Genomic DNA, 16,101 nt, shown 5'->3' on the forward strand with positions numbered 1-16,101 from the left:
GATTCGAATTCCGCGAAAACAGCAATTTGGGACACGCTCAAATGGGATCCAGCCCGTATGTGGACCCTTTTTTCCTTTCTTTTCCCGTGTGGGCGCGACACACCCGGGGTTAGTGAAGTTCGCGACCTTTCTCATTGAAACTGCAGGTTGCGTTGCAAGCTGGAAATTATAATCCAAGCCAACTTCTCCTAATTCTGAAGCTCAATTTGACGTGAAGAAGACAAATGAAAACACAGGGGATTCAATATAATGACTCAGAAGTTACTAAAACTAATGAAAATATGAAACTTAGTCATATTGTTGGGTCATTAATTTGTTTTCTTGAAAGCATTTAAATTTTTACTTGTCATGTTTTTCCTTCAAATCGCAAAAGCATGTTTATAAGGTTAGAGGACAGCATAGAATAAATAACGAAAAAGATTTACAGAGACGAAAGAGAAATTTTAGTTGTTTTCGATAGAGATCGAGAACAACTACCAAGCAATTATCTCGCGAAAGAAGATTGAGTTTCTTCACGCTCAAGTGTTTCTCATTTACGCCTGGCCAGATCAAAATCAGGCAGGCTCTGCTCATGTACATCTGAAAAGCAGTATGTTTTTACTAAATGTACATGAACACTACATTAGGCGAGAAAGCATGGGCAAACAAATTCCATTTATATAACACATTCAATTGAGAAAATACAGCATAAAAGTTATTGAAAGTGACATGTACATTGAAATTATTTGCTAGAAAAACATTATGGTATTTCTTTTGATTCAGGGCTGAAACCCTGTCAATGGTAACTTAGTGTATACAAGCAAGTTTTTTAACAGAATTCATAAATCAAATTAAACCTAAATTCAGAGAGGGAAAGCGATTTTGACGATCACGTTTGAACTCTTGGCAAATATATGGTTTAAATCACTTTCCTTATATCCGTAGACTTGTTTTAATTTTAGGTATGTGATGGTTTCAAAGAAACATCAAGAAACTTAGAAGTTTTTTTCTCAAATTTTTGACGAACAAAAGAAGTACTTCCCTGACGAACTTTGTTGCTATGTCGATAAGTAATGGCCACAAAAAGAAACTAAATTCTAATTTTGTTTGGCGCTATCAATATCTTATTGACCTATCAATCAGATGTCAGAAGTGAATTCTCTCACCCACAGAAACCCGATTCTAACATCCACCGACCTCCAACTAATGAACTCAATTGTATCTAAGCAATATATGATTCTCATGAAATGTTGATGAAAACAGAAAATCAACTCCAGGATTTGGAACTAAGTTCTATTCACATGTCAACAAAGTAAATTCTTTTTAGCTAATCTAATTATTCTCTGTATATTTTCACATGGTTAACTACTACTCACACGAGCTAATTTTTGTAAATTTTCAGTTCCAATTTTCATTTAAAAATCAACTTATTGAATTCTTTTGACTCGTGTTATCGGCCACGACAATGGTGTCCAGATCAGCTACTGACAGACAAGTTTTGAATCTACAGAATGTGGAATCTGCTACTGCGTGGATTATTTTTTTCGTGGCGAAATGTTGCGCAGAGAAGAAAGAGGACAAGGTCAACACCGATGGCGCTATAGAGGACCTAAATGTAACCAATCTCTTTTTTAGTATGTGCGGGCAAGATGCAAGATTATTAAACTTAGGAGCCTAATGAGTCCTAGGAAATTGATAGACACTCTGTATAAAGACATCAGGCTGGCCATTCAAAATTACATTTCTCCTAAAAAGAGTAGTAACGGCAAAAAAGCTAAACTTTGTCCGTATTACAAGGTGTAGGGGAGTCAGATGTAAATTTCTTAGCGCGTCGTAGAGAAAAAGCACGCTATTGTGACTTCAGAAAACTCAAAACAGAAGCCAACCCTGAAGAAGATTTGGTAGAGATAAAACTTATCTCAAGTTTGAGTGAACCTGAAGCAAAACCTAGACTACTAGACGGTATTAAAGCAAAACCGGCAATGCCGGTTACCGAAAAGACTGAGAACTTACAGTTTAGAAGTGAAGCAATGGATTTTGCAAGTTCTTCATCAGATAATAAGCCTTTTACTGTGAAAGAAGAAGTCGGGTTCAAATTCTAAAGGACCTTTCGATAGCCAACTGAAAAATTTACGGCTAACAAAAGCAAAAATAAGTGCACTGAGTGTGGAGGTAAGCCTCACTCTAGTAGACTCCGTCCAGCGCTAAGAGAAAAATGCAACGCCTGTGAAAATGTAGGACACTTCTCAAAAATGTGTAGAAGCAAACCCCTAACAAATTCAGATAAGTACAATAAGCAGAATAACTTTTGAGAAGAAGAAAATGGTTCTTCAGAGCAAGCATTTCCACCATAGGAGATGGGAATGTTTTATACTAAAGAACAAACAATTAGCATATCTGCAACATGGGAATATATCTCAATATATAACTTCAAAGTAAACATGCACGTGTACACAGGTGCAGAAGACACATTGACAAATTTTTGATATTATCAAAAATATGGACTGAGCTTGTTAAACCTCAGTTGGATGGTAAAATAAGAATTCTCGAAGCTTATGATGATAATCAATTAACGCTCCTGGGATCACTTACTTTAAACGCTGAGTGGAATGGAAGCAGGCTTACACAAAAACGAGCAGCAGTTGTGCGTTCTGATGAACAGTTTGGACTACTTGGTAGAGACCTTCTACCCAAGCACGGTGTGAACAACATCACAACCGAACACCTACCTGCAGTGAAGGGTTATACAGTTCTTGTGAAATCGATATCAGGATCACAGCCAATGTTCTGCAAAGCCAGAAAAATACCTTAACATCATCAAGACAAGGTCACAGAGAAGCTAAAACAGATGGTCGGACAGGGCATCCTTGATCCGGTACAGCCAGGAGGAGTCGCTAATACATCTCCAGTGTTACGGCAGAGAAAGAACAGTGGAGAACTGAGACTTTGCGTGGCCTTGAAAGTTCATATCAATGGCAAGGTCATGTATGAGGACTACCCCATACCATACATGGAGACGATCTTCGACAACCTACGTGGGGCCTCATACTTTGGCAAAATTGACTTTTCAAATGCCTACAATCAGATTGAACTTGACGAAGAGGAAAAAGATATATGCACAATCAACACATCTCAGGGACTGTTCAAGATGAGCCGACTACCTCATGGATTGAAAAACTCTTCTTCAATATTCCATAACTGCATCGAATAAGAGAATGTTTGCAATCAAGAATCGACTACGTGAGAAAAACTTTACTATTAATGGGAAAAAATAACTCAAAACCAGTCGATAGTGTTAGGTTTTTTGGTTACTACATTTCAAAGGAGGGAATAGCACCAGATCCCAAATATGTTGAAAAAATATAAAATGCGAAAGCACCAACTAACAACAAACAACTCAAATCGTTTGTTGAGCTAGACAGTTTTTACGGAAGAATGATTCTTTATTTTGCGACTAAAGTGCTACCCTTATATAACATGAGAAATAGCGAGTTCTCATGGGGCAAAAGGCAACAAAAAGCCTTTGAAAACATAAAAATTAATTATGTACTAACCCACTTGTACAACCTTATATTTTACAAAATGAAGCAACAGTTACTGCAGTCGCCTCTGAAAAAGCCATCGGCATGGTTTTTTTCGCAAGAAGGACATCCAGTTATATATGTATCGAGAAAGTTGACTCCAGTTGACCAAAACGACCCGAACCATCAGAGCCTCCACGAACATCATCAGGAAATAGAAATCAACCCGACACATTTGGTGAACCTATACCCACAAACTTGCTTAAAAAGGAGGGAGGATGTGATGATTTCAAAGAATCATCAGGAAATTTGGCAGTTTACTTTATTAAAGTTTCAATGAACAAAAGAAGAAATTACCTGACGAACTTTGTTGCTATGTCGATAAGTAATGGCCACAAAACTAAACTCGATTCTAAATTTGTTTGACGCTATCAATATCGTTTTGACCTATCAATCAGATGTCAGAATTAGATTCTCTCCCACAAAAACCCGTTTCTAACATCCACCGACCTCCAACTAATGAACTCAATTGTATCTAGGACATATATGGTTCTCATGAAATATTGATGAAAATAGAAAATCAGCTCCGGGATTTGGAACTAAGATCTATTCACATGTCAATCAAGTAAAAAATCTTTAGCTAATCTAAATTTTCTCTGTATATTTTCGCATAGATAAGTACTATAATTACGAGCTATTTTTTTGTATTTTCAGTTTCAATTTTAATTTAAAATTCAACTTTTTGATTTCTTTTGACCCGCGCTATTGACCACGACAAGGTATTTATTGCGTGTTTGAAAACGAAGTGTAGTGGTGGGGTGTGCTGATTATCCATAGACAACTGCCATTATTTGAACAGTATAATGCAAAATGAATCAGATCTAATTTGTGATGAATTTTTAGAACAATTAATATTCAACAGTTCTGATTGATTAAATAATATCAACCGACTCTTTATGTAAATATGATTGACAGTCATATTATCAGAATTTTCTTACGGTAGGATTGTTTCTCTAACTTGAAAAAAATAAAAGAAAATGAAAATTCTCAGTTGTTGGTTTGCATTTCAAAACTTTTGAAAAACTTGAAGCACTGATTAATAACTTTGACATCAGACTGTGACGAAATAAAGAAAATAAGGAACCACAAATGGATGTATTTGAAAACATTTTATAAACCAAATTGAATGTTTTTGGTAAGAACGAAGATTTGTATATGAGAGCTTTCGATTAGAAGCCTACAAAAACTGATTTTGAGGTAAAAATCAATACACTCAATTCATAACTTGGGGTCTTGTTTCCTAATTGAAAACAACCGCTAAGCATATTGGCAATCAAGACAATCAAGTTTAACGCAGCTTAGACTAAATATGTACTCTTCTGAACAGACTGATGGAATGTTCCGTTGGCTGGAAAATGAGTTGGAACTCGCAATTGTCGAAATTTATGCATAGCACCAAACAACAAGCTATATCCCCTCATTTAATTAAAGATTATTTAGCTCAAAGTTTCATTGCAAGTTGGAATCAATTAGATCAACTGCTTGTTCTGGAGTAAACCACCAAAAAAATATTGATGAAAAAATTATTTTGTTTCTAATATAATTTCATGTTCGGCGAGCCAACTGCCAATTTTGTAATCATAAGCAATTTTTAGCATTTACACATTTTTCTTTAACAATCTTTGGGCAGTTGTTTAACTATTGCAAAGTTTGTGCAAACATTTTTCAGAAACCAATATTGTGAAGCATTTTTTTAACAAAAATATGTTTCTTAAGTTTTTTTTGTTCAAATTGATTAAGACTGTCAATAAATACAATTCGGATATCAGAATGGGTCTTCGAAGAATGAGAAAAATCAGACTAAAATTGAAAATTCAAGACCCAATTCTTCATCGAGAAGTATTAACAATTAAACGTCTTCTCGAGAATCTATTCTTCTCCTGGAGTTTTTTCAATGATGAGATATTTGTTTGTCTCCGCAAAAGATATCAATTGAAGGCATTTTGTTCAACGCAAAACCTGGCTGGCCGGTCCTAGCTGCCAATAAAACCGAATTGTTGGAACAAAAAAAGATAATGGTGAAGCAAAGGTGGTAATTGAATTCAATTGAAAAGACTTTACCTAAGTTCTGGACTGTGTATTTATAGTCCATAAAGACCCCCCCCCCCCCCTACTAGAGTTATAAAGGTTTTTTTTCATAAGTCGAGGTCTAAACCTGGGAAACGCTAAGCTCACGACTGTTGAATCTTTGAGTGAGTCATAGTTATGAATAACACCCTGACAAAAAACTAAAATGCAACGCGACATGATTTCAGTGTTCTACAATCAGATAGACGGGTATCCTCTCACAAAGGAGTTGATGGCACCCTATAGAGTATTGCACACGGGGGAGACTTATTTCTCACAGTCAATCAGGAGCAGCTTCCTGTGCCCACTAGATGCACGGTCAGTCTGATTTCACGGTTCTAGCCAGACTTAGATTTATAAATGGATAACATATAAATCCAGGTTGAGGTGCCAGATCAAAAGTCGATGTGTCAAGACACCAAAATGAACGCACAAGGGGGGGGGGGCGTCGTGCGTTCAAATTACACGGTGGTCTGAAAACAGGAATGAACGCACGAAAGTTTGGACATCGGTAACTTTGAAAACACGAAGGTCTGGACATATTCACTTTTGAACCCACGAAGAACGCGCGAAAATTTCTGACCGCACGAAAGTCTGGACATAGAGATTTTTTTCTGGAACGGTCTGAACATAAGCATGTTCCGTCTGGTAGGGTCTGGACATGCCTACTTTTGGTCTGGCACCTCAACCTGGTAAATGACCAGACTCAACCTGACCAGACTCAAAGAGCAGGATTATGCTCTCCCAAAAGGTCGACCTTTTACAGATTTTGCTCCACCATAACTAGGAAACCCGACCGATCAATTTTGGTCAACAATGACCACTCCCCCACAACATATTCTCATTCCTTTCAAGTCGAATTGTACAGGGCACTAATTGAAAGATTATTTGTGTCCAATTTTAGCATTCGGACGGTCAACTAATTTGAGTTCTTCTCCAAGACTAGTTCCCACACATAATTTGGGTCTTTCCCGTCATAGCCCCCCCCACAGCTTAGTGGTCAGATAACCTATACCCCCCCCCCCCCCAATCATGGTAATTATACTATAATGAGGGTGGCTATAGTTTCATGGGGGGCTATAATGAGAAAGACCCCATAATTTTTAGTGCTTAAGGGTCTCAACTATTTGAAATGCTTCAAATGAACTTTCCTGCTTTTTCAGATATTTTCCCTTTGATGAGCACGTGTGCAGTCTCAAGTTTGGCCCCTGGACTTACAATACGGAGGACTGTGACGTAGAAGGTCGGTTGCAATGATGCATAGTCTGCACGCTAAACAGATCTAAATTTTCTAATTTTCTGTTAAGAGCATACATTTTTCAACAAAGTGGTTTAAATTCTGACTAAAACATTACAACAGATCACCGGTACCAAATTTTTGAATAGGTTTTACTCACTTCCATGGTGGAAGAGGATAATAATTTTTTAATTCTCGTTGACAAAATTTACTTGTCGTTGAAAACTACTAGAACTTGAAAACAAACATGCTTCTATAGAGCCAATTCTTCAATTGAAAATCTCATCGAGAAACAATGATTGATTGGTCTTTCCCATTATACCCCCATAAACATCCCAATTATGATCTGGGATCTTTTCTGTTTATGCCCCCACCCCCAGCTTAGTGGGTGCATTTTATTTGCATCCTCCCATACGCACGTGCCACACTTTTAGATAATGATTTACTCTGTATTGGAACGTGTTCTGTAACTGGGGGTGCATAACGTACTGAGGGCACAAATGGAAAAGATACATGGTATGTTTTAACATGATGGGGGTATACGTTATATGTCCAATAAAATGGGGCAGGTGGGGGGGGGGGGGGCTATAATAGGGAAGACCAAGTTGTTCATTTGGTGTGTTCCTAGCAATCCGTCTGTCCCGCTCGTTCCTGTTGCCCAACACAGTGTGGGAGGTGTTGGATCTGAAGTCACAACATGTCATGGAGGACTACGGGGAGGGTATTGGTAACTACTCTGCCATCATCTACTCTGTCAATGTCAGGAGGAGAAGCCAGTTCTACGTCGCCAATGTTATCGTGCCCAGTGTTGCCATTAGGTAGGTCATTATCACCGATTACGACATAATACTGGAATCTGGGCCTATGGGAACCTTGACGATTGTCGGGTCAAATTGTGACTGCGTTTTCAACGCGTAATTAATGGAGAAAAGAGCAGATATTTTGTACTGAATGCTGTAAGCGAGTCTCTCGCGTTAAAAAACGACGATACCGAATCTCTCTTACGTTTACAAACGACGATACTGAATCTTATGTTAAATATCGAACAAAAACAATGATGCCTACGAAAAAATCGTAGGAACTTTTGACGTTTTTGACTAGAAAAAACGACAATATCGACTATTTCGTACGTTTAAAAACCAACGAATTCTCGACTATGGACTAATATACATTAAATGAGCTAATTTTTAAAGCAATAGAACCCATTTTTCTTGTAATTTGAGCAACAGAAATGACTAATTTAAGTTTTCGCCAATGTATTATTCTATGAGCTGATTTAATTAAATTATAAGCAACCAATTTAATGGAGAACATCTAAATATTTAACCATCTAGTTATGTTTTTTGAGTTTATTAGTTCGTAATCCAGAAAAAAAAACAATTTTTGCTCTGTTCTTACATAAAATTTCAGTTGTTTTTAGCTTATTTCTGTCTTGATTTCAGTGGTTGCGAACGCATTGCAACGGATAATTTGCATTAAATTTGAGCTAAAGTTTGAAAAAATTCGCTGGTGCTCTTGCATAAATTGCTGAATTATTTTTTGTCATCTAGCTTATATGTGCATAGATATAGCTCTTATTCTGTTGATACGCATTTCCAGATTTTTGATACATTTTCACCTGTCATTTAGCATGATCATAAGAACTGTTCTATCTTTCACTTCTTTGTCTCTTCCTGCCAATCCTGTAAAAGGCAATTCCTAGATTCTTTTTTTATTTTTGTTGATCCATCATCATCTGTGTGTGTTTTTCCAACAGCTACCTCACAGTATTCAACTTCATAATCCCGTGCGAGGCAGGAGAAAAAATCAGTTACGGAGTTACTATCTTCCTTTCTCAAACCGTCAACCTGATGCTGGTTGCAGAGCTCATGCCACGGGGAGGGAAAAGCGTCCCAATCTTAGGCCAGTATCTCCTAATCTCAATTATATTCATCGTAATGTGTTTATTCTTCTCGATCCAAATAATCGCAATATACTTCAACCCCTACCCCGAAAATGCGCTGGGGAAACGCAAGTTGAAGTTCATTCTAACCCGGCTGCGACCAATTTTTGGACCAAATTTACCCAGGAAAATGCAGGAAAACCAAGATTTCAACTCAGAAATTGAAACCGCAATTGCTAATTTACACGTTAACGGGAATTCAGTTCTGAAAGATAGGATTTTGGACCAAAATGGGAATCACACAACAATTACTAGTTCTCAACCAGTGAAGGAACTTTCTGTGACGGCTTCGAAGGACGGTCGAATGTCTGAGCGAGAACAAGTTGTAATCGCGTGTGAAACTTTGAATAATTTTGGACTAGCAGCTTCATTTACGTTTTTAACTTTGCTCACGATATTTTATATGCTATTTCTAACGCAGAAAACTGAGTCAAAACAACCTACGATTTAGACTATTTCATTTTTAGTTGCGTTTTTCTTTTCCAACGTTAGTATTTATTAGATTTACTTTTTATGCAGCCTGCAGTTAATTTTATTGGTTCCATTGACCATACGAGTTTCAAAGATGCATAGAGAACAAGATCTTGTTAGTTTATTTACATTAAATGCTTTAATTTGAGATACTTTTGATATTTTCGTTATCCGATGTTTACAAATGTGCAATTTATTTTGATGTGCTTTTGTAACTCAATGCGTTTTCTGGACAAGACACAGATCTTGATCACTCTACTCTGGTCGAGATCGGATGGATATCTTGTATGATCTTGCAAAACTGGTTACCTTGTTTTGATATTACATCAATTCAAGATGACAATCAGTTAGTAATGGAAAACTGAAAATATTAACTGCCAGCCAAAAAACGGGAACTTGACCTTCATCTGAAAGTTTTGGTATCAACCATTAAATCTCCACTCAAAGAAATTAAACCATCCAACTTTAAGTTTACCTTACAAGAAATATGTTCTCTTGAAAATATAAGCAAACTTATGATGAAATGCAGATTACATCAGTATAACTGATGTAATCAGATTACATAACTATGCAGATTACATAAGTTCTTGTAATTTTGTGTTGGGGGGTCTACTCAGGTCTAAACAGATTCTAAGACTACAGTGAAAATTGACCATCATTAGATTCGAATCAACAACTCTTACTTGCCAGCTCGGTGTGCCAACCATAACACCAACTAGTCTTAATCTCTCGAACTTGTGACCCTCTTCTAACCCATTCTCTTGATCTTTCTGCTTTCATATTTATAGCCAAGTGTACGTCAATAAGTAATGCTCCCTGTCAAGCTACATCCAGCTTATTTTATGCATAATTTACATTAAGTTGTTTGCTTCAACTGTCGTGGTCACGAGCACGAGTAAAAAGAATTTAATTATTTTAATAATTGAATTCAAAATGGCCTAAATGTACAAAATTTCACAGGTATTTATAGTCCGCATCAGCATGAAAATTTACAGATCCATCTAGATATAGATAAACTGATATGGGTTAATTTACACCTTAGTTGTGAACAAGTTTTTCCCCTTTCCGTATATGGCAGGTACTAGTGCAGTTTTTTGCACTTAACACGTTGTTCTCCCTACCTGAGAACCTGTCATTTCTATCTACTGGGAGGGTCAAAGAGTTGGTTTCTGATCATATGTGGTGGTGGGAAGGTCGAATCTATCACACAAGTTTATGGTTTATTTACACTGATAAACTTGTGGTATGAACAAATTTGAATCGACAAATGGGTTCAAATTAGAAGCCATTAATCAATTTCACTTCACCAGACATCAGGTAAGAAAGTTTTCTTTATTTATCGAAGTTTTAACTTAAGTTCGCTAAGTTCTCTACTTCTCGATATATCACATCCTCCCCCTTTTTTAAGCAAGTTTGTAGGAATAGCTTCTCCAAATCTGTCTCGTTGTTTTTTATTTCTGCTTGAAATTCTCGTGGCCACTGAAGGTTGTTCCCCTTCAACTACTGAGGCTTCTTCGGTAAAGTTTGGTGATGCCACTTCTATGTCGTCCCTACTGCTCTCGGACTGTGAGTCGGTAGATTCAGTCTTGATGTCGTCAGGTTCCAGCCGTGCAATTTGGTTTTCACTAAAAAGCACTGTCTTGTTTGAACTCTTCGGCTGAATGAACGAAGTGTTCATTCCTTTACGGATAATGAAGGTAGATGGAACCGTTGGTGAATTGTTCGTCGGTTTGAAGAGGAATCGTTCACACAGATCAAAATCAGTGACTGCTGGAAGTCTTACTTTGCGTCACAATTGCAGTTCTACAGGAGTTTGCCCCGCGTCTTGGAAGTGTTCCGATATGTCATCAAAGCCCGCTGTAGGAAAGCGCCAAATGACGCATTCAGATTTGGACTCCTGGCTTGAATAGCCCGTTTCACTATTTGGACCGCTCGTTCAGCAATCCCATTTGCTCTTGGATGGTAAATGGGAGATTCCATCTTTTTAATCCCCAGTGATTCACACCATTGCTTTAGGTCACTGCTCACAAACTCAGAACCATTGTCTGATACTAATTTTCTTGGTATCCCAAATCTTGCAAACATTTGACTAAAGTGCGCCTTCACTGTTTGTGAGGTTCTATTTCCTAAGATATAACCTTGGTCCTTAACGTAGCCCCAGACCATTTGGAGTCTTTCCTAACCCTCAGCTTTTGGCCAAGTAGATACCGTTTTCGCCAGGCTAGGTCTGTTTTCTTGGCATTCCTTACATTTACTAACATATCAAAGAACATCACGACTGATGCTGGGCCATCAAGCCATCATTTGAACTGCTGTTTCAGTTGCATTTTTGCCTGGGTTAGTCTCATGAGCTCTGGCTATCACCATGAGTCTTAGTTTGGGTGGAATGAAAGGCACAACTCCTCGAAAGATGATTCCGTTGTGAATGGTCAAGGCGTCTTTCTGTTGTTGAAATCCTTTCTCTGCTTCTGAACGCGGTTTCCAGATGCCGCTTTTTATTCGTTTGATGACATATTGAAAGAGTCGATTGGATACCAGCTCATTTTTGATGTCTGACTGGGTCAACAAGTCGGATTGGACGAAGTAGATATTGTGCAAAGCAAAGCAGACTCGATCATTGTCACCGTCGTCGTCAAAATCTAGTCTGCTCAAAGCATCAGCGTGAGGTATCTGTTCTCCGGGTGTATATTCCAATTTGAAGTCAAATCCCATCAGCGCCATCGCCCATATCGTAATTCTTTCTGATGCTGTTTTCGGAATTTCTTCGTCTGGGGCGAAGAGATATTTGAGAGGTTTGTGGTCAGTCTGTAGAGTGAACCTTCCTCCGGGTAGGAATTGTTTCAATCTTGTGATCACAAAGACGATTGCAAGTGCCTCTCGCTCAATATTGGAGTAATTTTGTTCGGCTTGTGACAACTTCATCGAGTCGTAGATCACAGGATGTCCTTCTTGTGAGAGTACCCCGCCTATAGCTTTCTCTGAGGCGTCTGTTGTCACGGTTGCTTCCTTCGTCAAGCTGTAAGGCTGTACAGGAGGGCTAGCACATAACTCGTGTTTGATGTTTTCAAAAGGTTTTTGCTCTTCTTTTCCCATCTGAATTCTTCTTTTCGAATTTCGTTTAGAGGTAGCATTTTTGTTGCAAAATCCGGTATCATTCGATCATAAAAGTTTGCTAAGCCGACAAAAGACTCAAGTTGCTTCATATTTGATGGCGGTTTCGCATTTTTGATTTTCTCAACATGTTTAGGATCGAGTGCTATTCCTTCTTTGAAAACAGTGTAACCAAGAAAATTTACGCTTGAAACTGGTTTTGAGTTGGATTTCTTCTCATTGATGGTGAAATTTTTTTCACGTAGCCGACTCTTGACTGCAAGCATTCGTTTATTGTATTGATCCTTTGTTGTTCCATATACCAGGACGTCGTCTTGGAAGATGACCACACCCTTGATTCCTTTGAGCATTGACTCAATGCAATTCTGGAAGATTGATGAAGAGTTCTTTAGGCGCTGAGGAAGCCTGCACTTCTTGAACAGTCCTTGCGATGTGTTGATGTTGCATATTTTTTTGCATCCTCGTCCAGCTCAATTTGACTGGATGCGTCTGATAAGTCAGTTTTTCCAAAGTAAGAGGCCCCATGGAGATTATGGAAAATAGTCTCCATGTCTGGGATTGGATAATCCTCGTCCATAACTTTGCCATCGACGTGAACTTTCAGGTCCACTCATAGTCTCAGAGCTCCATTTTTCTTCCGCTGCCACACTACTGGTGATGCATTTGTGACCCCATCAGTTTGTACCGGCTCCAGGATGCCCTGTCGTACCATTGTCTCAAGCTTCTCTTTGACCCTGTCTTGGAGAGTTAGAGTTATCTTTCTGACTTTGCAAAACATTGGCTGTGATCCAGTTATGAGTTTCACATGCGCTTTGTATCCTTTGACTGCAGGTAGTCTTTCATCACTCACTGCATTGATGCCTTCTTTGGGTAGTATGTCTCTCCCAAGTAGCCCAAAATTTTTGTCGGATTCAACTACTGCTAGTTGTTGTTGCCTATACTTGCTTCCGTTCCACTCAACATGACATGTTAGTGATCCCAGAAGCGTCAGTTGATGACCTTCATAGGCCTCAAGACGTCTGACTTTGCCATTTAACTGAAGTTTACCAAGCTCAGTCCAGATTAATGATGATATCACGGTGCTATCAGCACCGGTATCAACTTGCATTTATATTTTATGGTCTTTTACTGTAATGTACTCCCATGTCACCGACATGTTAAACACGTTTTCCCGTGTATAGTACATTCTCATCTCCATTTCGGATGATGTTTGACCAGACAACTTACCCTCTTCCTCGCAGAAGTTGTTGAGCTGGTCAGACTTACCTGACTTAGGCTGGGTTTTACTTCTGCACATTTTTGAAAAGTGCCCCACCTTTTCACAGGTGTTACATTTCTTGTTCAAGGCCGGACAGGGCCTGCTACTGTGTGGCTTACCTCCACATCTATTACACAAGTTACCATTGCCTTTTTTTACCAGTGAACTTTTCACTAGGTTTTCTGAAGGTCTTTTTGAAGTTGTATCATACTTCTTCTTTTATTACCAATGGTGTATTATCTGTTGAGGAATTTGCAAAGGCCATTGCTTGACTTCTGAACTGTAAGCTTTCTGTCATTTCAGACAGAGACATCGTTGGCTTAGTTTTAATGCCGTCTAATAGTCTTAATTTGGCCTCAGGGTCTCTCAAGCCTGAGATAAATTTAATTCTTACATACAAACTCTTCCACAGGGTTGGTTACTGTTTTAAGTTTTTCGAAGTCACAATAAGGTGCTTCATCTCTGCGGCGCACTAGAAAATTGTCGTCAGATTCTCCAACGCCTTGGACAACGGACAGAAATTTAGCCCTTTCTGCCGTTTCTACTCTCTCTTTAGGGGAAATATGGTTTTGAATAGCTAGTCTGATCTCTTTAAAAGGAGTGTCTAACAATTTTTTAGGGCTCATTGGGCTTCTAAACTTAAGAAATGCGTCCTGGCCGCATATACTAAGAAAGAGATTTGTTACCTGTAGGTCCACGATCGTACCGTCGGTGTTGATTTATCTTCTTTCTTCTCTGCGCGACATTTCGCCACAAAAGACATGATCCACGCAGTACAGGATTCAGCATTCTGCAGATCCAGGGTCTGTCTGTCGTTTGGTGGTCTGGACACCATTGTCGTGGTCTCGAGCACGAGTAACAAGAATTTCATTTTTTTAATAATTGAATTCAAAATGGCCTTTATGTACATAATTTCACAGGTATTTATACTCCGTATCAGTGTGAAAATTTACAGATCCGTCTAGATATAGATAAACTGATATGGGTTAATTTACATCTTATTTGTGAACAAGTTTTTCCCCTTTCCGTATATGGCAAGTACTAGTGCAGTTTTTTGCACTTAACACGTTGTTCTCCCTACCTGAGAACCTGTCATTTCTATCTACTGGGAGGGTCAGAGAGTTGGTTTCTGATCATATGTGGTGGTGGGAAGGTCGAATCTATCACACAAGTTTATGGTTTATGTACACTGATAAACTTCTCGTATGAACAAATTTGAATCGACAATTTGGTTCAAATTAGAAGCCATTATTCAATTTCACTTCACCAAACATCAGGTAAGAAAGTTTTCTTTATATATCGAAGTTTCAACTTAAGTTCGCTAAGTTCGCTACTTCTCGATATATCACATCAACCTATTAATGTTTGGCTTTGATCTGATTGGTTTCATTGCTTCTTTTTCCAAGCACGGTATTTCATTTCGGTCATAATTTTCCAGAAGTATTGCATCCGATTGAAAGGAAAAGTTTTAGGCGAACTGTTTTGGTGGAATTTAAATTTAATTTATATTTGAGCACCTCAGAGTAAGTGGGTTCTTTTTTTAAAAAACCCAACAAAAAAGTACATCTCAAAAAACCGAATTATTAACGTTCGTTTGAAATAACACACTATTTATATCGTTTTGTTAAGTCAGTTTTTATATATTTACAAGTCCACTTGTTGTTTAAAAAAGATACACAGCCCCATTTATTTAGACACAGCCCCATTAGATAATTTATATATTCGCAAGGTGAAGGTTTACCTATCTTGCACGAAAGCTATGAAGGCGTTCAAATTTTGCAGAGAATTTTGCATGAAGAGTAATGAAGCTGGAACACAAGCTTGTATCTTTGTCAAACAATAGCTCCAATTGAGTATTATGTCAACAAAGTCAATGAAATCAATTGAAATCAGAAAGTTATTTGCATAGAAGCTCAAGCAAGCATGCGGGAAATAACTTGGATGCCTTGAGTTTGAACTGAAAAATAATCAAATTTTGGTTTTTTCAATAGAATACCTTTTTCGTTGATTTTCAAAAGAAAAGCTAAAATGATGAAAAAATGATTAGTATGTTGCAAACCAGCACTTACATATAGAGTTGCAAAATCATATAATCTCTGTGCTTGATCAAATTTTTTAAATTAATTGTTTCTGTAAAATCTTCTGAGAAATATTTTACAAGATGTTACAAGGAAAATTAAGTCGCCGTTAACTTTAAGAACAGTTTTTTCTCAAATAGACTTTGATTTAATAAAATTATGCTTTTCTGCGGGATTTTGGAGTGCAAACACGTACGAGTAACTTAATTCTTATTAATTGAATTATTTCTAATACTTATAGTTTCAAATAGCGGGTCCGATCGCAAGCACTAGCTCAATAGCAGGTACAATAAACTCAGGGTTCTTATCTAGAATGTTTCTGAACAAGTAAATTGATGCCAAGTCTTAATTTTGTGTCTTTGTTTGGGTTTTTTTTG

At 37.9% G+C, this 16,101-nt stretch overlaps 1 protein-coding gene across 5 annotated transcripts in view; it reads left to right on the forward strand.

Annotated features, from left to right (window-relative positions):
* Window positions 1–9,487, forward strand: part of LOC142338561 (acetylcholine receptor subunit beta-like 2) — a 58,550-nt gene extending 49,063 nt beyond the window's left edge. For all 5 annotated transcript variants that reach the window (XM_075388353.1, XM_075388354.1, XM_075388356.1 and 2 more), the window contains 4 exons: window positions 5,816–5,945; window positions 6,791–6,870; window positions 7,493–7,682; window positions 8,621–9,487. In XM_075388353.1, coding sequence (XP_075244468.1) covers window positions 5,816–5,945; window positions 6,791–6,870; window positions 7,493–7,682; window positions 8,621–9,257 — 1,037 coding nt within the window. In that variant the 3' untranslated portion in view covers window positions 9,258–9,487. The remainder of the gene's footprint in view (window positions 1–5,815; window positions 5,946–6,790; window positions 6,871–7,492; window positions 7,683–8,620) is intronic.
* The last annotated feature ends 6,614 nt before the right edge of the window (window positions 9,488–16,101 follow it).

This window comes from Convolutriloba macropyga, chromosome 4, assembly GCF_964194025.1.
Source record: "Convolutriloba macropyga chromosome 4, txConMacr16.3, whole genome shotgun sequence".
NCBI classification, from domain to species: domain Eukaryota; kingdom Metazoa; phylum Xenacoelomorpha; order Acoela; family Convolutidae; genus Convolutriloba; species Convolutriloba macropyga.